General features: G+C 44.2%; 1 protein-coding gene across 1 annotated transcript in view; it reads right to left on the bottom strand.

Annotated features, from left to right (window-relative positions):
- KIF13B (kinesin family member 13B) overlaps positions 1–26,387 on the bottom strand; it is a 201,505-nt gene that overhangs the window by 35,156 nt on the left and 139,962 nt on the right. Inside the window, exons 27-35 of the mRNA XM_052645142.1 lie at positions 25,306–25,405; positions 24,626–24,752; positions 23,732–23,787; positions 21,573–21,697; positions 19,950–20,126; positions 17,067–17,159; positions 10,706–10,858; positions 9,377–9,454; positions 7,715–7,768 (exon numbers count right to left, since the gene is read on the bottom strand). Of these exons, the coding sequence (XP_052501102.1) occupies positions 7,715–7,768; positions 9,377–9,454; positions 10,706–10,858; positions 17,067–17,159; positions 19,950–20,126; positions 21,573–21,697; positions 23,732–23,787; positions 24,626–24,752; positions 25,306–25,405 (963 nt within the window). The remainder of the gene's footprint in view (positions 1–7,714; positions 7,769–9,376; positions 9,455–10,705; positions 10,859–17,066; positions 17,160–19,949; positions 20,127–21,572; positions 21,698–23,731; positions 23,788–24,625; positions 24,753–25,305; positions 25,406–26,387) is intronic.

The following is a 26,387-nucleotide window of genomic DNA, read 5'->3' as shown; positions in this document are numbered from 1 at the left end:
TCGGAACAGTGAGGTCAACGCTTTGGAATCTCTCAGGGGATGTAAAGCTTCATGGTGCGTTCACACAAGTAGGTTCATGCCTGGCTGTTCTGAAGACAACTTACTCAATTTGAGGATAAATTTGTTTCCATACTTTAGATTTGTCTTCCTTGTTTGGCAGCTGACACAGTAGCACTCTGGCCCTTAGGAAAACCAAGCAGCTAATTTGAAGTCAGCCCCTCAGCTGTGCGGTGTGCGTCCAGTGACAAATAACAGAGGTGTCACCTCTTCCCCAAGGCACACTCGGGGCTCTGCTAGCTTCCCGGGTAATTTTTCCCAGCTGGCACTCCCCACACACAGTGTTACTCCCGAATCTGAACAGAGGCAATAACTCTTACTGTCTCGTATATTCAGATATCTCAGTGAGAACCTTTGAAAGGATGCTCACCGTACTTACACAGTGCCTCAGCCATATTGCTAACTCTGTTGGAGAATGAAAAACGGAGACATTTCATTCATCCATCTCCCTTAACCGTCATCTTAACCTTGAGAAATCTCACAGTCTTGCCGACTAGAGATGGGGACACAGAGTATCTCAAATCGCTCTGGGACAGAACAGGCTCTGCTTCCGAGGGAACGACAAATTTGGATGATAAACCACTGCCCCCTTCTCTTTCCGACCCCCGTAGATCTCTAGGGAGACACTCCACGGACATCACTCACTAGATTCTTCTCCGGCAGCGCATATCCATTCTCTTGCCAGAAGCAGAATCTGTGGTTCAGAGTCTAGCAACACACACTGGCCCCAGGGACAAGGCAATTAGTGTCTTTCCAATAAATTTTACAGGGCTTCCCAGGTGACTCAGTGGTAAAGAGTGCACCGGCCAATGCAGAATACCCAAGTTCAATTCCTGGGTCGGGAAGATCCCCTGGAGACGGAAATGGCAACCCACTCCAGTGTTCTTCCCTGGGAAACCCCATGGACAGAGGAGCCTGGTGGGCTACAGCCCACGGGGTCACAAAGAGTTGGACACGACTGAGCAGCTAAACAACAAGAACAACAATAACTTGTATACCCTTGGCCACTCCGGAGTGATTCTCCCACTACTGAAATGTTGGGGGGAAAAAAGGAAGCACCCTAGTTAAAGGTACTTCAGAGATGAACTCAAGATAATTAATAAAAAGGCCTTGGCCAGACACTGGACCTTTCCGCCATCATATGGGCTCAGTTCTCAGTATGGCTTTTTTTTTCTTTCACTTCTACCCCCATAACCTATGTTCCATTACAGAACTATTGGAAAGATAATTCTGAGATGTTTCTGACATTTTTTTTACCTCTATCAGCCTTCAGGATCGGCCGTGAAGGGAGGATGTGAGAGCGGAAATTCTGGCTTCGCTTTGGGTCCCTAAACTAGCTTCATAATTAGTAGGAATTATTTGTGCTAACAGGCTGAATTCAAAGATATAAAACCCTATTCAAGATAACAATTATGCTTAAAGGCAAAACCCAACAGGAAAACATGCGGAAGGCTGTCCGCTGGCTTGAGGACGTGGCTGGTCCCTGCAGGGACCTCCGACTCTCCTGCTGCTGCTCTCCAGAAAGACACAAAAGCTTTGGGTGTTCTCTACAGAGGTCTGGCTTGGATCAAGAAAGTGACAAGGAGGTAGACGAAGTGCCAGTGACACTCCAGGCCCAGAGGTGGCTACTAACACAACTCAAGAAGAGGTGACTCACCTTTGGCACCAACCATCACCAGTGTCGGGCTGAATAATTGCAGTTTTCAGGAAAGTGATGGAGCCAAAACATACAACTCAGCTTTGTTAACTGCATAGTCATTCAGATTTTTGGCTAAATTTTTTTTAAATATTTATTTGGCTGCATTGAGTCTTAATTGTGGCATGCAGGATCTACTTTCCTGACCAGGGGTCAAACCCAGGACCTCTGCACTGGGAGCACGGAGTCCTAACCACTGGACCACCAGGGACGGCCCCGGCTACTTTTAGTTGCATTGAAAACTCCATTTGGAAGATGACAAACATCTCACTAACTTATTTAAAAATATATGATTCCATTTAAAATGGCTTTAGTAAGTAATATCAGTTATTTTTTCTTGACAGAGTTTCTTAAATCTCAAACAGTCTCAACACACAGCCATTGTTTAAATGGAAAAACAATCTGTTGGAACTAATTATGCAACTAAACTATGAGTCTAGTCTGGTAGACTGGTCATAACAAGTTTGCTAAGTTTTTGTTATATCTAATTTAAAAAACCTGCCTAACAATAATGATGAAAGAGCCAGCAACAATAAATAAAAGCATCACTGCAATTAGGAATATTTTATATTTTTAATTGAAAAGCTTATCAAGAGTGATTTCTTTTAGGCCATAAGGTGAAATTAAAAGTTAAGGGTAGCTAATAAAAATTCAATGTATCTTTCTAAGATTAATTAGCTCATCCATTCCGTCTTGGTGGAGCTCAGTAAACAATTCCAATTTTCATAGGTATGGAGCATCAGTGAATGAGGGCAGGCAAAATGTGGCTGGCCGAAGTCCAAGTGTTAGAGGCCAACGTGCGAGAAGGTTTTAGTACCTTACCACTTGCTCTCACCTCCCCAGAAGCCCTGATCCCAGTGAGCTCTGCTCTTGCCTCCCAGCCACAGCTTTCAGTGTTGCGTTGCTCCTACCAACTCTGCCGAGATGTTAATGCAAATTGGCAGGGAAGGCAGACCTGAGCCTCCTCGGGCGGCCTCTCCGCGCTTCTTTACATAAAGTGAACTAACTTTACTGTTGTGTTATTTACGTGGCAGGCAACAGAGCACACCAGGTTCTCTGGCCCAAAGCTCTGATTTGATAATCAAGGAAAGAGGGACAGACATAGATAATGGAACAGAGAGCCCAGAGGTAAGTCCCCATGAGTGCAAGGTAGATGCAGCTATCGGCACTATGATTTTCAATTATTTTAAAATACAGTTTCTAGCGTTTTAGGCAGTGATTTCAGGTTAAAATTGTATTTCCCACTCAATTCCATTGTGTATTAAGTACTTCCATGCAAAGAAGCCGAGATGGAACCACTGAGCTATGTTCTGCGGTGCTGAAGGAAGGCCCAAGGCACTTCCGCTCCTCCTTTGCTCCTCTCCCCCTGCATCCCATGCTTGAGAAAAGGATGTCTTGCAAATTCTCAAACATTTACTGTACCATCGGCTTCATTAATGAATTAACTAGACCCCCTCACATCCCAGAGCCTCCTACACTCCATCAGATGCCTTCATTCCTGGCATCTTCTGACAGATATTTTCATAGTCCCGGGGAATGAAGAACTGTATATCCTGACTTCCAAAGTTATTTTTACAAAAGGGTAAGAGCCAAAAAAACACTAGTACAGTATCAAATGCAGTTGTCTTATAAAAACTACATTTAAAAATGCATTCGCATTCTCAAGGTAAAAGCAAGCATGCTTTCAATAGGAGGAGAATACATGTATCTCACTAAGAAAAACCTAATGGATTAATTGCCTCTCCCTGAATCTCTGAATACTGAAGAATGCAGGAAGTCCCCAAAAGAAAAGAAAAATACATGAGTCTCTCAGGTTTTCCACAACAATTTCTTCAGTAATCTCTCCTTGAGGATTTTGTGTGAAGATTATTATAGATAAAGCAACTGGAGAGTTTCTCAAACCACCACTTAGAGGAGAATAAAATCTACCTACCACAAAGGGTAGAGAGTAACATTCTTTCCTTTTAATTCTTTCAATAGGTAATTTGTTCCCATGATCTAAAAACCAAGTAACATAAGAAGGCACACCATGAGAAGCCTCCTGCTTTGGGTCCCACACACGCTCGCCCTCTCCCTAGACAGGAAGTAGCGGCATCCGTTTAGGATGCATCCTTACAGGGTTCCTGCACGCGCGTGTACACCTAGCGAGAGCCACACACACTCCTCCTGAGCTCCCCGCTCCTGCACAAACAGCAACATACTGTGCTGCAGTGCGTCTTCAATCACTAAGTGTATCCTGGTGCTCTCTCCATATTAGTACCTGGAGGGGTTCCTAATAATTTTTATAGCTGTATAGTATCCATTTGTGTGTGTGTGTGTGTGTGTGTGTGTGTATGCACACAAGAACACAGATAAAACATATTTAACTAGGTCAAAGCAACAGACATGTAACTTGTTTCCAATCTCTGCCATTATAAACAACATGGAGATGGCCCTCACGTACATGTCATTTCTTACCTCTATAAGCACTGTGGAGTGAAAGCAGAAGTCGCTCAGTCCTGTCCGACTTTGCGATTCCTTGGACTACACAGTCCCTGGAAATCTCCAGGCCAGAATACTGGAGTGGGTAGCCTTTCCCTTCACCAGGGGATCTTCCCAACCCAGGAATCGAACCCAGGTCTCCCGCATTGCAGGCAGATTCTTTACCAGCTCAGCCACAAGGGAAGCCCACTATAAGCACTGCTGCTGTATAAAGGGGTTTTAATAGTATCTAAACGATTCTTACATCAACTAGTCTAAACACTACCCCACCCTGAGGAATTCTATTACAGGCAGCGTTGTAACAATTCTGAATTCAAGGCAATGCCATTCTGGATGCAGTTCACCACTGTTTCATTTAAAAGGCCAAAGGGAGGACTCTTCTGTTCCTTGCTGCTACTGGTGGAGGGAAACATTTCTTTACTCTCTAGAAAGAAAACACAAGAATATTTTTATCTCTGTGCTCCCTGCTGAAGTGAGCCTGGAATCAAATCCTCTGCCGAGTGTTTCATGGCTTTGCTTCCTGACATCAGTTGTGGCCCTCTGTCACCTGAACGTCCTTACTCATTCAACAGGTCCACCCACGAAACCTGTCTTAGGGCAGCTTTCCTCTACCTCTCCCCTAGTGACAAGCAAAGGGTCTCTGATTTAGACACATGGACATTCATATAGCCTACTGATATGGACACAGCAGGAAGTCAAAGGATCCGGGGTGACAGTGACGAGGTGGAGGGAAGGCCAGCTGTACCTGGCAACTGTTCAGGACCCGAGGGGGCCCACAGCCTACAGGAAGATGAAGAGATGGCTCCACGGCTGACCTGGGAGCACAGTGAGCAATGGGAGGCTGGCCCCTCTGCTTTCCCTGACAAGACTGCCACTGTCCGTCAGAGCCCAGGGACACTGTCCATGCAGAGGGGTGAGATAGAAGGCTCCAAACTGCTGCAGCAGGAGAAAAGGGTCCTTCACTGTTGGAAGTGTCTGACGACAACGGAAAACACACTGACACAGAGCAGGCAGAGCCAGCCCTTTGCTGCTGGAGCGACACCAGGACATCGGTACAGCCTGAGAGGGTGGGAATCAGACTTCCCTCATCTTCACTAAGTTTCCTGTCCCTAACCCCGGGGCCCCAGGACATCAAGATGACTGAAACGGGGAAGGTCTTGGCAGAGTAACAAGAAATGTGCAACATTATTTACTCATTTAATACATCCTGCTGGAAACTCCCTGGCGGTCCAGCGGTTAGGACTTCATGCTTTCATGCAGGGGTCCAAGTGTGCTCGGCTGTTTCAGTCACGTCCAGCTCTTTGTGACCCTGTGGACTGCCGCCAGCAGGCTCCTCTGTCCATGGGATTCTCCAGGCAAGAATACTGGAGGGGGTCGCCATGACCTGCCCTCCAGGGGCTCTTCCCGACCCAGGGATCGAACTAGTGTCTCCTGCAGAGGTGCTATCATTGGTTGGGGCACTAAGATTCTGTATACTGCGGCCACAAAAACCAAAAACCAAAACAACCACCCAAAACCCATGTCCAGCTTCTCCCCAGCCCTCCACAGAGACTGCCCTGGGAAAAGGCCTCCAATAATCTTCTCTCTCACACCCAGAACTGTCTCTTCAGTCAGTGCAGTCTCTGAAGCATCCAAAAGGAGTTCCTCCAGGCTCCCAGCTGCTCTCCCCACCACCTCTCATCTCTGAGGACTCCCGTCTGTCACCCTGCACAAGCCCTTCAGCGTCACCGTCACCCCACACGACCTCGCCTCCCTGTCTGGACCTCTTAGGGCCAAATCAGGAGACTCGGGTGAACCCCTGGCTGCTCCAACCAGGCCCTGAGCTCCCCAATCTGTGTTCAGCTCGGGCTTCCAGACCCCTGAACTGGCTGACACACCTTCTGTCCAAAGTTGAATGAAATCATTTTCTTCCTCAAACCTGCCTCCTCACATTCTTCTCTCTACTATGTCCCCAGAACCCATGTCAGCCAGGCTCCCCCTAGCTCCACCCCGACCCTCACGTCCCCAGAGCTCGAGAGGCTCCATTCTCCTGAGCAGGTCCTGACTCTCCTCCCTCCCCTCCCCCTGCCGAGACCCCTCCCCGCACCTGCTCCGTCCACCCTCACCTGTGTGTTGATAACAGTACACATTTCTACTATATACATTATTCTAACGTAATTTTATGGACAACAGCCAGGAACATGAGGGGGGTCGAGGTGACTGCCTAAAAGTGGCCCAGCTCCCCCACAGCTCCCCAGTACGTCACACAGGAACTTTTGAAACGAGGCCCTTTCTCTGGGGTCTGCCCTGCACTGCATGCTCGGCTTGACTCGGGCTTCCTTCTCCCTCCATGTTTCTGTTCACACTCTTGCTTCAATCCCTTCCACTTGGGTGGATCTTATCATCCTTCAGCATGAAGCTTACGGCGAGGGGAGGGGGGTTCCCCTCTTTGGAGCCTTTCCTGGTCCTTGAATAATACCTATAAAAGTGTCCCCTTCCTCCTCTGGGTTCCTACTCTACCTAGGCATACTTCTATTATGGCATCTGTATTCCTTTATTCTATTTGAACGTAGATGAGACTATAATTTTCTTTCAAGAAGATATTCTGTTTTGTATTTTTTTCGTTCCATTTAAACATAAAGAAACTAGCAAGAGAAAAAAGCTGAAAATCTTTTGGCCATTTTTTTCAGTGAATTTATGATAGTGGATTTGGGTTGGATTAAAAAAAAGTCACGGTTTTTCTTATATTTTCCTTAAAATTATTTATTATATCAATAATGTGATTTATAATCAATAATGACAGTTTTCCAAACACTCTGCTTTGTTTAGGTGATTACAACTATGCTATGCCAATCACACCTATCAGTGGACCTGCATCAGGAAGTGCTAAACCCTAGCACACTTTCAGACTCATGGTAAGTGGCCAATGAACTGATGAACCAGTGCATTCTCAGTTGTATCCAACCATCCACCTATGTCTGTTTTGAGTGTGATCCCTTTAAGTAAATGATAACGAATTATCTATGCTTAAAACTCTGTTAAATTGGGGAAAGCTATATTAACAAGTACATGAATACATCCCAGCTAATAAAATTTCTGTTCCCTTATTTTTCTTTCTTCTAACATATAATATTAACTTTTAAACATAACCTTATTCTTCACAAATTTTCAATTACTTCATCCATATTTTAATTATCAAAAATCTGAAATGAAGTTCCTTTTCTGACACAAATGGGAAGAATATATTTTCAACGGGAATAGGAACTCAAGCAACTAAATTGTTTAACCCTTAAAAAGCAGAGTAACAATAGGGTTTCAGTAACATTATTTTAACTGGCAGATAAAAAGAAATGAACTCTAAACACTTTCCAATAAACTTCACATAGTACTGAAAAGTGGAAGAAATTTTGGCACGCACGACAAGCGTGCGATACTTGAGAGGAGGAAAAGTTGGATGGGAAACAGGTCTAAGACTGACAGGAAATAGTTCTGAGCACTCACCTTGTTGCTACCCAGACTGGAGGGTGGAATAAGATCCTGGCGGCTGCCAGACAACTGAAGAGGGAACGGAGAGGAGAATTAGCCCTCTGTGTGCAAAAGCACACACATCCATGATCCTGGAAATACAACGCTTAGAAAACCAAATCGACAGAATGTTAAAGGCGGATGGTATGAGAGAGGCTGCCAAGACCAAGCTGCAAACTAGACTCCTGGCCTTTGGTACCCTGTTAGGCATGGTTTCTGGTTTTGTTTTTCATTGAATTAACATTTTTAACAAGGCAGGTTTGTATAAGATCAGATGTCCAGCTTACATAGCAGTAGCAGCCAACTGGGCCCAAGTAAGGGACACTTGATTTGGTTATCCACTTCTATGTAAAGGATACCAGGCTACTAGTTTCCTTGTTGTTGCTGTTGTTTAGTTGCAAAGTCACGTACAACTCTTGCAACCCCATGGATTGTAGCCCGCCAGACTCCTCTGTCCAAGGGATTTCCCAGGCAAGATTACTGGAGTGGGTTGCCATTTCCTTCTCCAGGGGATCTTCCCCACGCAGGGATTGAACCCGGGTCTCCTGATTGGCAGGCAGGTCCTTTACCACTGGCTACCTTATCGCATCCTGATCTGACAACTCCTTTCTGTGGGTACTGCAGTAAGTGTATACACAGAAGCTATTTGTTTTAAATCACAGGATTCTAAGTACAAAATCTCTGCACATACAGAGATTTTAGTACATCTTTCAGTGTATTTTAGTACTTCATTTTCTGAAGGAGTGAGAAGATAGTTATGCTGAGTTAAAGGGAGGGTTTTTTTTTTACTGTCTGAGAATGTTCCCCATCCTTCCATCTGAGATCACCAGTCACATCACCCAGTCTCAGGGAGCCACCTGTGCCCTCCAGCCTGACACCCATCCTGTCCCGTCCCTCACTGGGATCTCTGCAACACCAGGGTTAAGGGTCAGCTGCTCTTTATTTCAACATTTATACTGTGGTTTCTCTTGGTGTAAGTTCAGACAACAGTGTACTATTTCTCACATCCACCTCTTTATCAAAAGTAAGGAAAGTAGAGATAAATCACAGGGCTCCAAGCATTATTTCTTTGCGAAGAATTATCTGTAAGCTTTATATTCATGCGAAGAATTATCTGTAAGCTTCATATTAATGTAAATTTTATCCATGTTTTAAAACACAACAACACACTCGCAACACTGTGACAAAACACACCTAGCTGACTTGACTCCCTGATGCCCCCTGGGTGGCCCCTGAGCAACTGAGTTTATACACGTGGGCCAGACCTCTCCTCAACCTGAAAGTAATCAAGTTCAGCCTAGAAAATCCAAACAGCTTTCCCCAGGCACTACGCTAGATTTGCCTTAGTTCAACACATGCTTGCCTAACAGAGTCACTGTGCCAGGCACTGGAGGTATGAAGATAAATGAGAAGCAAATCCAGGGGGACTTACACGGATGCTTTCCGTGTAACATTAGGAAGGTCAGAGGTGGAGGGCTGCAACGATGCTACGGGGTAAAGAAGTGGGAACTTCAGTCAGTGCAGAGGAGGAAATGATGCCCGAGATGAGACTTGAAGGATAGAAAGGAGTTACCCAGGGAAAGAGGAGGAGCAAAGCAGACCCCGGGCCGAGCACAGGCTGGGGTCCCACGCACTCACTCTGTTCACATTAGGAGAGCTGATACTCCTCCTGCTCAGCTTCCCTTTTCCCGTCAACTGTTCCTTCACGGCAACTTCCTGTAGGTCAGAGAGAACACAGAGGAAAAGCACGCATGAGACACACACTTCCAGAGCAACAGTCTAAAGCAGGCTTTGAGCTCTGGACATATTCCAAGCTCTTTACTTACTGGAGTGGCGTGGTCATGCCACACAGCCTGTGGGAATCTTAGCTCCCCGACCAGGGATCAAACCCGTGCCCCCTGTAGCGGAAGCGCATAGTCCTAACCACTGGACTGCCAGGGAGGTCCCCTAGTTCTTTAAATGACAGCTGTTACTTCACACAACAGAATGACCCAATTACTGTCACTGTGGAATATTCAAAGTTAATTAAGCAGCTGACAGGTTATGTGGTTCATTCCTTTCCTTATCTACTGATGGCTCCCTTGAAGCTGGCCACAAGTGAGTCCCAGGGGAAAGGTTATGAAAAGCAGACCATTCACTTTTATGTTTCATTAGTATTTTTATTTAAAAAAAAGAGAAAAGTTTGGGGACTTCCCTGGTAGTCCACAGTGTCTAAGACTCTGCGCTCCCAGAGCAGGGGTCCAGGTTCGATCCCTGGTCAGGGAACTAGACCCATAGGCCACAACTAAGACCTGGCACACCCTAAATAAATAACTTTAAAGTTTTTTTAAAAGTTTCAACACAGCTACGTAAACTAACGTTTAGAGCTTCTCTGAGCCTTGGGTTTATGGCTGGCACCTCTGTTTTCCCTCTTAGAGATCCACTCTGAGGCTGAAGAGGCCAAGAAAGGACACAACATTCTGCCTCAGGGCTACATTTTTCTTTGGCAACTGTCCAGTGTCAAGGAATTTGTAAAATACTTCTTAACCAGCAAGAGTGATATATTTCCTTCCACTACTGGCTCAGTCAGTAAAGAATCCGCCTGCACTGCGGGAGACCTGGGTTCGATCCCTGGGTTGGGATGATCCCCTGGAGGCGGGCATGGCAACTCACACCAGCATTCTTGCTGGAGAATCCCCATGGGCAGAGGAGCCTGGCAGCCACAGTCCCTGGGGTCGCAGAGTCAGACGCGACCAATGCACACAGCACAGCTCTACCCAGGCAACTAGCTACCATTTAGGGGCTTGGAAAAAGTAACTTCCAAACCTCATTTTTCTATCTTCGAACACTCACCCGGCAAGTTTAATGTAAATTAATATGCTCCACTTGAGAGGTTTCAAAATTTTAGACATCACAACACTGTGAATCGCGGAAAGTCAAACCCTGGGTCGAGCTGGGCTGGCCCCTGCCCTGTCCCCATCAGCTGACCTGGCGAAGGCGGTCTAATGTGAGGAGGTTCTCCACCGCCAGCACGCTCCTGAGGTATTTCTCGATGTACGCTTCCGAGTCGGCAGACGCCGTGTTTTCCACGTTAGCTGCCATCCTTGCTAACGTTTCTCGTTCCTCTGCTCCCTGAGCGTCCTGAAGAATGGAAAGTTGTATGTTAAAATTAACTACCTTGCAGAAGAAAATGCTACAGAGGCAGCTTGATCTATACGAATCCACAAAGCCTACCGAACCAAGTTCCATTTTAAAGTCAGCTCTTGGAACTCAAAATGCATTTTCCCACAGAAATCATGGTATACGTGGCGGCTGGGGTCACTCGAAAGCCTAAACACAGAGCAGCTGAAACACGGCACATTTTCAACAAAACTGTCCTCTCCTGCACTTCCATTGTGAACCGAGACATTCCTGGTTAGAAAGGATCTGGGGGACAAGCTGGAAAGCTGACCACAACAGTGCTTTAGGAACACATCTTGAGGGGCCAGAGGGAGGACTAAGGAGCTGAGGTGACAGCTGGACCCATGTGGGACCCAAACCACCCTCGCAGGAGGCAGACATAGGGATGAAGGGTAAGAGTGGGAAGAAGGGCGAGATTCCAGCCCTTTCAATAAGCAGCCTCCCATGGACTCTCCACACAGTCCAATCCCCAGCTCTGCAGACAGAGGCCCAAGACTAGAAGCCGACCAAGCAGAGAAGCCTCCAGGCATATTCTCCCTTGCCCAGCTCCATGGACACAGCTGGTCCAGGCATATAAATGGGATATTTGCATGTCACAGGAGGGATTTTGTTAATATAATTAATGAGATCTCTCAAGCTCATGTGGCTCATAACAAAGCACTCTTCTTGGCAAAAATCAGATCCTTGTGAATTTTGTTATAACAACATCAAAAACTGCAAAATACACTGGGCTGGCCAGAAAGTTTGCTCAGGGTTTTACATACCATCATATGGTAAAACTGAACATTTTGTCCAGTCCACTGGTCATAGCAAACACCCTCTTTCAACGACACAAAAGAAGACTCTACACATGGACATCACCAGATGGTCAATACTGAAATCATACTGATTATATTCTTTGCAGCCAAAGAAGGAGAAGTTCTATACAGTCAGCAAAAACAAGACTGGGAGCTGACTGTGGCTCAGATCCGTAACACTTTATTACAAAATTAAGACGTAAATTGAAGAAAGTAGGGAAAACCACTAGACCATTCAGGTATGACCTAAATCAAATCCCTTACAATTATACAGTGGAAGTGACAAATAGACCCAAGGAATTAGATCTGATAGACAGAGTGCCTAAAGAACTATGGACGGAAGTTTGTGACATTGTACAGGAGACAGGGATCAACACCATCCCCAAGAAAAAGAAATGCAAAAAGGCAAAATGGTTGTCTGATGAGACTTTACAAATAGATGTGAAAAGAAGAGAAGCGAAAGGCAAAGGGGAAAAGGAAAGATATACCCATTTGAATGCAGAGTTCCAAAGAATAGCAAGGAGAGATAAGAAAGCCTTCCTCAGTGATCAATGCAAAGAAATAGAGGAAAACAATAGAATGGGAAAGACTAGAGATCTCTTCAAGAAAATTATAGATACCAAGGGAACACTTCATGCAAAGATGGGCACAATAAAGGACAGAAATGGTACGGACCTAACAGAAGATATTAAGAAGAGGTGGCAAGAGAAAAACTATACAAAAAAGATCTTCATGACCCAGATAACCACGATGGTATGATCAATCACCTGGAGCCAGATATTCTGGAATGTGAAGTCAAGTGGGCCTTAGGAAGCATCACTATGAACAAAGCTAGTGGAGGTGATGGAATTCCAGTTGAGCTCTTTCAAATCCTCAAAGATGATGCTGTGAAAGTGCTACACTCAATAGGCCAGAAAATTTGTAAAATTCAGCAGTGGCCGCAGGACTGGAAAAGGTCAGTTTTCATTCCAATCCCAAAGAAAGGCAATACCAAAAAATGATCAAAATATTGCATAATTGCACTCATCTCACATGCTAGCAAAGTAATGCTCGAAATTCTCCAAGCCAGGCTTCAACAGTATGTGATCCAAGAACTCCCAGATGTTCAAACTGGATTTAGAAAAGGCAGAGGAACCAGAGATCAAATTGCCAACATCTGTTGGACCATCGAAAAAGCAAGCGAGTTCCAGAAAAATATCTATTTTTGCTTTATTGACTACAACAAAGCATTTGACTGTGTGGATCACAACAAACTGGAAAATTCTTAAAGAGATGGGAATACCAGACCACCTGACTGCTTCCTGAGAAATCTGTATCCAGGTCAAGAAGCAAAACTTAGAACTGGACAAAGAACAACAGACTGGTTCCAAATCAGGAAAGGAGTACGTCAAGGCTGTATATTGTCACCCTGCTTGTTTAACTTATATGCAGAGTACATCATGAGAAACGCTGGGCTGGATGGAGAACCAGCTGGAATCAAGATTGCCAGGAGAAATATCAATAACCTCAGATATGCAGATGACACCACCCTTATGGCAAAAAGCAAAGAAGAACTAAAGAGCCTCTTGATGAAAATGAAAGAGGAGAGTGAAAAGTTGGCTTAAAACTCAACATTCAGAAAACTAAGATCATGGCATCTGGTCCCATCACTTCAAGGCAAATAGATGGGGAAACAGTGGAAACAGTGACAGACTTGATTTTGGGGGCTCCAAAATCACTGCAGATGGTGACTGCAGCCATGAAATTGAAAGGCACTTGCTTCTTGGAAGAAAAGATATGACCAACTTAGACAGCGTATTCAAAAGTAGAGACGTTACTTTGCCAACAAAGGACCGTCTAGTCAAAGCTATGGCTTTTCCAGTAATCATGTATGGATGTGAGAGGTGGACCATAAAGAAAGCTGAGCACAGAAGAATTGATGCTTTTGAACTGTGGTGTTGGAGAAGACTCATTTGAGAGTCCCTTGGACTGCAAGGAGAGCAAACCAGTCAATCCTAAAGGAAATCAGCCCTGAATATTCATTGGAAGGACTGATGCTGAAGCTGAAACTCCAATACCTTGGCCACCTAACGCAAAGAACTGACTAATTGGAAAAGACCCTGATGCTGGGAAAGATTGAAGGCAAGAGGAGAAGGGGATAACAGAAGATGAGATGGTTGGATGGCATCACTGTCAATGGACCTGAGTCTGAGGAAGCTCCAGGAGTTGGTGATAGACAGGAAAGCCTGGCGTGCTGCCGTCCATGGGGTCGCAAAGAGTCGAACACAACTGAGCGACTGAATTGAACTGAATGTATCCAAATGCCACTGCATCTTAAGATGCCATCAACTTTAAGATAAAATCATTTTGTATATTACTAAGGAGGAAAAAAAAAAAAAAGAAAAACTCGGCCAATTAACTTTAAGACAACATCAATTTTAAGACACAGTCTAACTTCAAGAGTATTTGTTTTTAATTAACATAAGCCTTAGAACAGATAAAACATGGAAAAATTCAGAAGCCAGCTTAAGTTCACAGAACTTTTGTCTCCTACAGGAATTCATCTGGGCCCAGGAATCACCCTTGTTTTACAGACAAGGAAAGAGGAAGGCCACATAATCAGCAAGAGAGGCACGACCAGAAATTAGGTCTCCTGACTCCTGATGGGAGTGTTCTCTTCCCCACTAGACACGGAATACTTTCTGGTATCTGATGGGAACAGACGTATCTTGGTTTTCTGAGAGAGAAGATATCTGAGTTTTAAAGAAACGTGTTGTCCCATGTTATCCACATCCCTCTCAAGATATAAGACATTTCCATTACTTCACAAAGTTCAACTCCTTCCCTCCCCTAAGGAAAGATCAGGTCTTTCTCCACAGGTTAGTTCTGCCTGTTTCAGAAGTTCTGCATCTGGTTGCTCACTTAACATAGCGACTCAGAGATCTGGTCATCACGTAGTTCATTACTTTGCATGGTTGAATAATATTCCACAGTATGGATAAGCCATAATTTATTTACCCATTCCTCTGCTGATGGATGTTAGGGTTGCTTCCAGTTTTAGGTTGTTTTGAATTAAGCAGCTTTGAATATTCTTATGTAAATCTTTATGGATATATGTTTTCATTTCTCTTGGGTAAGGGCCTATAAGTGGAATTACTGGGTGATGGGGTAGATGTCTCTTTAACTTGATAATAAACTGCCAGTGAATGTATCATTTTATACCCCCATTAGCAGTGAAAGCATTCTAGCTGCTTTTAACAAAAACAAAAAGGGCAGAAGAACAAGGAAGGGAAAACCATCTCCTGTTGCTCTCTGGTCTATGACCACCTCTTTCTGCTGCTGAGTCCTCATGGCCTTTGCAACATGAAACACAAAGAACTTCTCCAGGCTTCTTCACGATGAAACACAGCTTTTAAGAAGCTTATTTTGAAATAAAAAACAAATGCTTACACTGTAGGCTTTAAGTCTCGTTTTTCCTTTTTATCATCAGGAATTGATAATGTGACCCTAACACTTGCCAACTTAGTCATTTAGTGAATTATTAACAGGTAGCCCCATCACGTGAGGCGGTTTATCTTTCCACTGATTACTGCACACTTCTGCCTTTTGAAAACCGTGTCACCTGAAGAATAAAAGCCCTGTTAAAGAGAAAAAGAAAAACTGCAAATGAGAAGGAAGGAGGGATGAAGGGAGAAAAGGATGGTTCATTGCAGTTGTGTTTCTCAACTGCATTCAAACCATTTATAGAGTTAAGATCCGAAACACTGGAAAAAGAGAGAAAGCATTCAGATACAAAGAATAAACAGTAAACCTCTGGCTGCTGCTGCTGCTAAATCACTTCAGTAGTGTCCAACTCTGCGCGACCCCAGAGACAGCAGCCCACCAGGCTCCCCCGTCCCTGGGATTCTCCAGGCAAGAACACTGGAGTGGGTTGCCATTTCCTTCTCCAATGCATCAAAGTGAAAAGTGAAAGTGAAGTTGCTCAGTCGTGTCCAACCCTCAGCGACCCCATGGACTGCAGCCTACCAGGCTCCTCCAAGCATACAAAGAGCAATCTATTACAGATCCAAGATTTTGCAGCTAGTCTAACTTGAAAAGGGGTTCAATTTTTAAAGTTTCAGCAGGTTCAAAATTAAACAATCAAACAGTTAATATTTGCCTTGTAAGCCTAATACTTTGAAGAGCCAGGAAAGAATTCAGTTAGTATTTGACATTATTTGAGAGCAAAAGTATTCTGCAATAAAAGAACTCTAAAATGAAGCCCAAGTACTGTGTAATCTTCTCAGTCTTCCAAAACCTGATCTGTCTTCAAATATATACTGTCCATCTACTGTTCAAATACTCAACAGAATCGACCAACAGACACTGAGCCCCTGGATGAAGAGTATGAAGGCACAGCAGACAGTGTGCATAGGTGGGGGTCCTCACCCCAGGGTCCCATTCCCATTTTCCACCTCCAAGGGCAACACGGCCTGGACCTCCCCACTCACTCCCCGATCGTCTGCTGTCAGCGTGGCGGAGGGAACCACTCTTCCTCACTTTGTCAGAGTCCTTTCCTTAGGCCTTTCATTTTCCCTATCCCGGTAAGGAAGGCCTGGTTACTAGCTGTGCCAACAACCGGGGGAACAAATCTGTCTAAATCAGGGAATAAGTACTAGGAAGCATATAAACTACATTCTCTAGCAAGCGCCTGTCATGGGTATTTTCAGCTCCATTTGTTTGATTTCTAAGCACATCTCAATTAGCTCAAAAATAAAAACAGTAATAAATACTAACTTATTAGTATTTAATAGTAATTAATAATTAATTAAAAATGTAAAAAATACTACCCCATTAGTATTTAATAATAATACTATTGCTAACTATAACAGCAATTACAATTTACTCTTTAACATGTGTAAAATTTGTGTATATTGTCTCATTTAATCCTTAAAAAATAAGTCTGTATAGGAGGCATTACTAACCCAGTTTGATAAATGAAAAAACTTAGGCTCAAAGTGACTTACCCAAGGTCACTTCACTAAAAGGTGGCAGAAACAAGATTTCTGTCTGATTCCAATGTGATACCCTGGGACTCTGTATTATGCTGTGGTGTCTCCCTCTAAGGGTTATATCCTCTTCTATGAGTAAAATGGTGCTGATTTGCTTTTCAAAAGACTCTTCTTTAACAAAAGATTAAAACCAGAACCTTTAAGCCCACAGAAGTATTACATATGCACACACATTATACTATGAATTAAGTTACGATTACAAAATTCCTCTACAAGCCTACAGCATTTTTGTATATGCACATTTTCATCTGATACGTATTTCTTAGGTAGGTGACTTCTCAAGGTGTTAGCTCTTGTTACATGTTTATTCTTAGTAAATTCAAATTTCATATGATCCTTCACCTCTGGAATATTGGAGACAATTTCAAAAGTTACTCCACAGCCTGGAATAGAACTTCGATGTGACATCTTTTTGAGGAGACTCTGAGCAAAACCCTAGAGAAAAACAGAAGAGAAGATGTGGCTTCCCATCTCAAAAACTGAGTTTTCATTAACAAACAGGCAGCATAAAAGACACCATATTCACGCTAGCCAAAAAGGAAAAGAACATTATTTGCAATGTAAGTCAAAACCCAAATCACTACATACAGGTTCCTCAACTTGTTCTTAGTGCCCACAAACAAACCCATTTATACGATGCTTGCCATTTACCAGACCGAATACATTAAAAGTGCAGATCCTAAACTCTGGAACCACGTTAGGCATCTGGCTCAACTCTGCTTTAAAAAAAGCTACAGAAATAAGACTGTTGACTTCTACACAATAAAATGACCTTCTAACTAAAATGTAAAGAAAGGCTGGTGACTCTTAATCTTTTTTTTCCCAGCACGATGGACATCTTGCACTATGAATATTGACAAGTTCAGGCATTAAATTCTTGACCAAAGCAGGGTCGTTACGGAGAATGATTTAAGAGTGCTTGGTCACTGTTTATGCTGACTGTGCTCTCTGCACGCTTTGAATTGAACTGTTGAATTAATGCATAGATGACTCATTTGAAGATGCTGCTAAGACTGAACATCCTGTAGAGGTTGAAGAGAGCAGGGATGAGGGCAGAATACAATTGGTGAATAAAGATAAGAAGGAGAGAGAATATTAAACCAAACTGAACCTCTTTCCCCATGCAAAAGCAAAGCAGGATATAGGTTTTTCAAAAACCACAAAAAACCCAAACAGAACAGACAAAAAGCTGTTTGGTCTCAGAGGTATGTATTTTCACAAACTTATTTAATAATAATTAAGTGATCTTTAGTTAATTTCTAAAAACATTTTAGCCTCTAAGAATGCAAGGGCTTGTTAGAATGCATATATTTCATCCCTTCACTCTTAACTCCAGCCTTGCAAGGCTGAACCATCGCCAATTACACTGGTCAAAGTACAGCTGCAGTTTGTTTTCCTTTAACGGGTGGTGGGAGGAGGTGAGGGGGCCGCTGTCAACTTACTTTTCTGTTTTCTATTTGTATGAAATTATTTTATTAAATGTTTTTAATTGTGGTAAAAGTTACATAAAACGTGCTACTTTAACCATATTTAACTGCACAGTTCAGTGGCACTGTTCCGTATCTTACCATCATCCATCTCCCTAATTTTTCACCTTCCTAAGCTGAGACTCTGTCCCCATTAAACACTAAGACCCACCCCGACTCCCCACCCCATCCCCCGGCACCTACCAACTGTACGGAATTGCTGAAGCTAAGCTGCATGTATTAGGGTCATGAGGAAGTCCCTGCTCTCACTACAGAGAAGCAAATTTTAGTTAATGAACCATCTGAATTTCAGTTTGATATCAAATCATTTTAACCAGGGGAGAGTGCAGCAACTTCTCACGTCTACAAATTTTAAAAATTAATTTAAAAAAAGAAAAAAAAAAACAACAGAAGAAACCTGGTGACTTCACAACACTCCTTTCTATTAAAATTTCTGTGGGGGCTGGTGGTTGGACCAGGTCAGTCTCAGCACCTGGCAGCCAGAACCCCTAGCTCTGAAATGGCAAGTAACTCTTCAAAATGCTCCCCAAGAGCAACGTGTCTTTTTCCAATTCCTCAGAGACTTCTCAGAAAAGAGTGAATGGGAGACACAGCACGTACATCGGCAGCTACCCCCTGACCTATATGTCCTGATGCTGGAGCGCCAAGCCGAAGAGCTGAATTTTAACAGCATTACGGCCCGTCGTCATTCAAAGATTGATATCAGTGTGACATTTAGAACTAAAGATTAATTTTTAGGGGTAGAGATTACATCTAGAACTCTGTCAACCATGACTGTACTCTTCTAAATGAGAAGATTTACTTTCATCTGTCTGGTTTTAGCCAGTATATTGAGAAGAATCCCTAGACTCAACCTCTCAAATCCTATCTTTGCAAAACCAATATGAGAAGTGCTTTCTATTCTTATCTTATCTAAACCGGTTCATACAGCACCAGGTCCTTCATAATCTCACTGCAGCTGTGTGGACAGGCACGGTCATGGCCTCTGCAGAATACTCTGACCATCAGACTATGCTTCTCATGGTCCCCAAGCCTGCCACGCCCGTTCCTCCCTCACCATCTCTGCACGTGTATTTCCTCCTCTCTGGGGAGCAGCCAACGAGCCCTCCTCTGCCTGCCAACCGCCCCTGTCCCCCTCCCCTCCTCCCTGACTGCTCTCGCACCACTGCCCCGGCGAGCACCTGCACGGCGGTGTCACCACACAGAAGACCGGCCCGTTTATACACACTCGCGGGCCAATGGACACGGGCTCTTTCAGGACGCAGGCTATTTCTCATTCATCTTTTTACCCCAAAGCTTGGCAGAGGACTCTCTCCAAATACATGAATCAGTGAACCAGCAGAAAGGAAAGGAAAGCATGGAAAACCAAGGGTGAGGAGCACAAACAGCAGCTCATTGGCAGTGAACTTCTCATCTTATCAGAACCAGATGGAAAGGCAAAGGCAAAACAGTGAGCGTCGCCTTGACAGGGCTCCATGGTGCCCCCAAGCAGGGCTGAGAGCTGTGACTGCGGAGTCAGGAAGATGCAGGGGAGCAGTGCAGTGCCATCCAGGAGGCGGTCAGGCTGAAGGGCTCCGGGACTGAAGCAAGCATGGGCACGGGACGGCCACAGTCGCCTGGTGGACAAAAGCTCAGAGGGCCACAGAGCCTGTGGGGTCAGAGGCCAGAGCGATGTTTCCACTGCCCCGCCCTTATGTCAGACCCAAAGTCACTTCTTCAATGAGCATCAGGGACCCACCTGCCGGCCGTGAACATTAACACAAATGCGCTTGCGCAATACCAGCTGCATGTCGGCTGGATGGCTGAGCTGGACTGTCACCCGGACGATGAGGAACACCCGCTCGTCCACGGGCGTGCCTTTACTCAGCTGAGGGCAGCCGTGCACGGCCGAGTCCCAGGAGGCTTCCGCTTTCACCTGCGGAGAAGATGGAAAGGACAGAGTCACCTCCTCCTCCTAAGACACAGACCCTCACAAGGAAACGTCTTGACTTGGCCGAAGGCAAGCAGACCAGTCACGAGGGTAGTGCTGCTGCAGGTACCCGGGGATGTGGCCTCAGGTACCTACCTGGGGGGTACAGAGCAGGATGTTCCCGGTTGGCAGCGAAAATAGATTTATTTCAAAAAATACTCAAATGGAAAGCTATAAATTTAGTATAATGAACTCCTGTGTTTCTCCCCTACAGATTCATCAACTGTGAATATCTTCCCTTTTTTCCTCTTACATATACACACTCAGTATTGCTGTTGTTTTGGGTTTTTTTTTTTCTGAATTACTTTAGAGTAAGTTACAGATGTGTCTTTATCCCTGAACACTTCAGCAAGTATCTTTTTTCTTTTTTTTAAGATTTTTTAATGTGGGCCAATTTTAAAGTCTTTACTGAATCTGTTACAATATTACACCGTGTTTGATGTTTTCGATTTTTGGCCCCAAGACATGTGGGATCTTAGTTCCACGACCAGGGATCAAACCTCCACCCTTTGCATTGGAAGGCAAGATCTGAACCACTGGACCATCAGGTAAGTCCCAGCAAGTATCTTTTTAGAGCAAGGACCTCCTCTGACTTAACCACAGAACAATGATCATATTCAGGAAACGTAACACCGAAATAATACCATTATATAATACAGAGTCCATACTCAGATGTTTCAGCAGTTCTGATCTGGTATCTCAGACTACATTTAGCTGTCCTGTCCTTTTAGCCCACTTTCATCTAGGCTGGTTCCTAGCCTTTCTTTGCCATTCATGACACTGGCTTATTAAAGAAGGGTGCAGGCCCACTGTTTTACAGAATGTTTTACTATTTTTACAGAACACACCCCAGATCAAGCTTTGCATCTTTGAATAACACTAAGTGTTGGTATGTCCTTCTAAGTATTGCACTGGCTTTCCTTCCTTAAAATCTTTCATCATTTTTCCAATATACTCAAAATTAGAAATTAAGCCCCACTTAATCACGCAGACTGAAACATTTTCATCTGGCTTCATCTAGTCCTTTTCCCCCTTATTCACAAGTCTTTACTAAAGCATTTCAAAGTCAGTGCCAAACATCATGCTGTTTTGCCTCCACGTACATCAGGAGCATTTCCCCAGAGAGTGGACCACTGCTGATCTGAACTGCTAATACTAACAGAGATCCTTTACCAGGAAGAGCAGTGCCACAGTGAATGGGCATAATCTGATTGGCCCTTTGCTTCTGGAACTGGTTCCGTTCTTCGCGGAAATCACAATTAAGATTTTCATTTTTATTTCTTGAGAAATGGAGGCACTGAAATGATAACTTTGCTGATTGTTTCCAAAGGCCTGGGGAAAGGTTAAAGGAACTACTTTTCACCCAACCTTCCCGAGTTACACTTTATTTACCTCTCCATCATGCTGTTTGACAATCTGCAGCTCAAAGAACTCGTCCTCCTCTTCCCCAGCGAGGGTAGCATCCCATCCACCAGCTTCAGGGTCATCAAGATTATCCTGAGAGCTGAAATCATCAGCTAAAAGCGGAGGAGTTCCATTAAATACGGAGATCACTTTAAAGGATAACCCCTAACAGCTACATTTCAATGTGCTTAGTAGCAGAATTCTCCTGCCTCAAATTTCATTTGCTTTTGGCCCTGAAATCTTACATGACACAGAGGATGACCATTAAACAGTTCACACATCTGAGATGGGAGACACCGCAAGAAATTATCTCAATCCAATCGCCTGCCTCTGTGCCTTATTTTGCATGGAAGGTGATGGAAGCCAAGAAACCCAAGAGGTTACTCAAGGTCAAACCATAAATGTTAAGGATAGGATTATAACCCCAATTCCCTGTCTTTCAGGGCACTGAAGACATGACAATGAGAGTGATTCCAATGATCTGACAGGTAAATTAAACAAAGCAAATCTATTGGCTACATGAGCTGGAAACGGAATGGTGCTCTGATTATTCATGTCCAAGCCTGGCCCTCCCAATTCCCCATCCATCTAAGCTTGGGGGTGAGCATCAAAAGTCTCTTTTCTAGGACGTGGGCTTCATGGACCAAGAACAGGCATAAGGCTGAACAGGGTGCTGCTCCTGTCTTGGAATATCCATACTGCTAGGTCTTCTTTAAGCTTGTTCTTTCCCACTTTCTAGCCCTCCTGCACACAGGCACACACCCCTCACCCACCTAGGAACCTAATGTAAGGACAGAACAGAGCTGCCTTCAGTCTCCAAGGCTTGAGAGAACAAGGCAGGAGAGAGCACTGTGGCAAGACCTTAAAGCCCCGACAGGTGGACAGACAGTGCAAGCGGCTAAGTGTTCTTCTCTGACTCCCTGCATACGTAAACATCGCCCACACATCCAAGTAAGCCAAACGGTGCATGCGTGCTCAGTTGCTAGGCCATCAGACTCTCTGTGACCCCATGGACTGCAGCCCGCCAAGTTCATCTGTCCATGGGATTTTCAAGGGAAGAATACTGGAGTGGGTTGTTGTTTCCTCCTCTAGGAGATTGTCCCGACCCAGGGATCGAACCTGGGTTTCCATACTGGCAGGTGGGTTCTTTACTGCTGAGTCACCAGGTAAGTCCAAGCCAAATGGTACAGGATGCTAAATACCTGAGATGCTGAAACGCACTCTCAGGGTGAAAGAAAACTAGGAGGGCATCCACGCTTGTCTGTTTAGGACAGTTCATTTTAATACATGGTTCTTCTGCAGATGTCTTTGGCATTTAAATGCTGACTTTTAAATTATTTTTAGCTCTTTAATCTTACCTTCTCATTTTCAGTTTCTCTCCTCAGACAGAATATATGTAAAATATAGCTGTATCCAAAATATTTCACGAGAGCGAAAAAAAGACAGTAATTTTAAAAGGTGCGGGGGCGGGGGGAGTGATGCATGGATGGATGGCACAAGAACTCACAGAAAAAGGGGCAAATCCATTAGGTAACGCTAAGAAGACACCAGACAAAAGAAACACGCTACATGAGCATCACTAGTTATTAGTCATTTCCGGACAGAGGTCTCTTCCTGAGAATTAAGTGCAGGAAAACATTACTACCATCCTAAATTGAAGGGAGAATGGAGCACACAGGGCAATATGGGCTGGAGAATGAAATGTGAAACCACGTCACGATGAAACATACCCATCACTGTTATAAAAACATTATGCTTACAGGAAATTCATTCTCTGTTAGGTATTAGAGTCTTTTTGCACACATAAAATGGACCTGAATCTCAGGCCTGCAGAACTGCCTATCTGCATACCTGGTTAGAATCTAAATGTTACTTGGGCTTCCCAAGAGGCTCAGTGGTAAAGAACCTGCCTGTCAATGCAGGAGACACGGATTCGATCCCTGGGCTGGCAAGATTCCCTGGAGAAGGAAATGGCAAACCACTCCAGTGTTCTGGCCTGGGAAATCCCACGGACAGAGGAGCCTGGCGGGCTGCAGTCCATGGGGTCGCTAAAGAGTTGGACACAACTTAGTGACTGAACAACAACAGGTGCTACTCAGACATTAAGTCTTCAGAGGAAAGCCTTCAGAAGGGACCTCCTCACTTACCATTTAAGTCAAGGAATATGACAGGAATGTGTGTTTCCATCCCAGGAACTGGGGTCCTAAAACATAATGAACAACAGCATCTCAAATAAAGCAGCCTTTCTCAGTGGCATGTATTGGCTTGGCCAAAAAGTTACTCTGGGTTTGTTATAACATCTTATGAAAACCCAAACGAACTTTTTGGCCAACTCAATGCTTTGATCTCAGCTTTCATATACCAAGAGCTATTAGCGGTCAACCGATAATAATGCTGGGTACTGCGTTTGCTGTAATTTCACATCAGAGGTGCCACAAAGACTTGACTATCACCACTGCTTCTTTCCTTCAGTGCTCTCATGTAAATTATCATACACTCTGATACCAGAACTCAGGAGACACATGTCCCTGTTTAAAACTGAAGTTGAAGCTCCCTTGTTTAAACATACCTTCTTACAAAGTTATATCTCTAAGGGCCCCATGTGGCTTAATTCAATATTTTTAATTTCTATAAAGTGGCACATAACATCTGCTGACAGTTAAGTTTAGGCCAGCACCAAAATCAAAAACTCCTGGAGATGCAATTTTATTAGGAGTGAGTAGTCTTTTAAGGGAATGACCCAAGTAATTAACATATTAACTATTTTTTTTAAAATGCTAAGTGTGATGGTACTAAATATTGATTTAGATTCTCAGAAATCTTAATTACTTGGGCCAATAACAATATTACTTAATAAAACACAGTTTTAGGGCACAGTTATTCCAACTCATGAAAATAATTTAACACTTCCTCTAATTCAGACAATTTTTTTTCCATACGCTATGACTCATCCATTAATCAAAGCAGAGGCAACATTCACAGCAGAAGTAGGCAGCCCTGGGAACACAGAGAACGCTGGAAGACAGATAGCTGCGCCATACCATTCTGCCGGGGCCCCTGGGATCCCGCTGCCGGCCGAGGGGACCATGACTGCGTTCCTCTCCTCCGTCAGAGTCAGCCTCATCTCTAGGAGCTGAGCTTCACGGTCGGCATCATCCTCTGTCTTATCTAGAACATTAGGGATCAGGATCAAACACAGGTGGCCCACTTCCTCCTTCTGTGTACGCTCTGTATATGCCGGGAACGGGTGATGAGGGTTCACCAGCAACTTATGACTTCCCCAACTCCTGATGAAAATTTGCTCATGAATGAACACTGACTACCGGCTAGCGGGGCTGGTGTGCTCTCACTGAGGGGCCACCTTCAGTTCATCAAAGGCCACAGAGGAACAGAACAGAAATGATCTTGAGAGTCAGACGGTTCAGGGGCTTCTAGACCAGAAGCCAAGAAATGCTGGCCTCTCCCGTGGTTATGTCTGCGGACAGCACTTACTGCACATACTCTGTCTCCTCGTCGTTGAGGGGGAAGGGAGACCTATGCAAAGACATCGTTAGAACCGGGTCGTCCTTCTGAAAGGATAGGACACGAATCAGCACCGTTCCTATGCTCTCGCGGTTCCCATGATGGGCGAGTTCGTCTACTTTCCCTTTCTGTGACGGCCAATGGGGATAAACCGCACTCTCATGTGGGGGAAGGGAAACGTTCCAGTTGCTTTTCGTACCATGTTTACTGACAAGCTTCTGCAGTTGTTGATCTAAATACTCCTGACGTTTTGTTAATGCATTTAGCCATTTTCTACGGAGTCTCTCTAAATCCCGATCCTGCAAGTAAACAGAGGAACTTAGAGTAAATATGTCATCAAGAGAGTACATCAGAAACTCTATCTTACCTTACTCTAATAGGCTTCAAAAACATAAAGTATTACACCCTAACATTTTTGTTGTCACTGTAAGTTGACTTCAGCCATTATTAAGAACAGAAACTTTCAGAAATTAAAGCATTTGTGTCCTATAATAAGACCATTCCTGAAAGGGCATTCTCTGATATCCAGAATCAGTTGCATTTCTGTTGGCTCAAAGGATAGAACAGAACTTCAAGCATTTGTACAACAGAGCTCTTCTGCAAGGTCTCTTTTGCTGATAAAAGTCCCAAATGCTGGGACTTCCCAGTGGTCTGGTGGTTAAGATTCCACCTTCCAATGGAGGAAATGCACGTTCGATCCCTGGCTGGTGAACTAAGATCCCACAAAAATCACAAATACTATTTGATAATCCTCACATTTATTTCCTTTAGAACCACCATTAGATCTTTTCAAATTTCTTAACTACAGTCTTCAACATGTTCCACCAGTCTCTGTACATCATGTAAACGCCTCTCTCCTTGTTTCTGTGGGGACTGTTATCAACAGACTAACCTCTACCAGTCAACACCTGACTACACGCCCGTCTTACCTCACTTCCTTCTGTAATAAAGTTACGAGACGGGTAGATCAGGGGAATGCTGAGCAGACTGGGCGTATCTGGGTTTCACTAAGGCACTTAACCAAATAACTCCTGACATTCTTGTGGACAAGATGGAGAAACGTGCAATGGATCTACTTGGGCGAAATTACGGACAAATGAAATATCACATCCAAAGGACGGTGATTCATGGAATAACATCAGCTTAAAAGAAGCCTGTACGGTCGTGCCACAGGACTCTGTGTTTAACCCTCTCCGATGCAAGGCTTTTATCAGTGACTTATAGGAAGGCAGACATTTTTATCCAATTAGAATGAGGCCAAATCATGAGGGTGACGACACT

This window comes from Budorcas taxicolor, chromosome 8 (genome assembly GCF_023091745.1).
Source record: "Budorcas taxicolor isolate Tak-1 chromosome 8, Takin1.1, whole genome shotgun sequence".
Taxonomy (NCBI): Eukaryota; Metazoa; Chordata; class Mammalia; order Artiodactyla; family Bovidae; genus Budorcas; species Budorcas taxicolor.
Note: the sequence above shows the minus strand (reverse complement) of the source record. Positions and strands in the feature narration are given on the sequence as shown.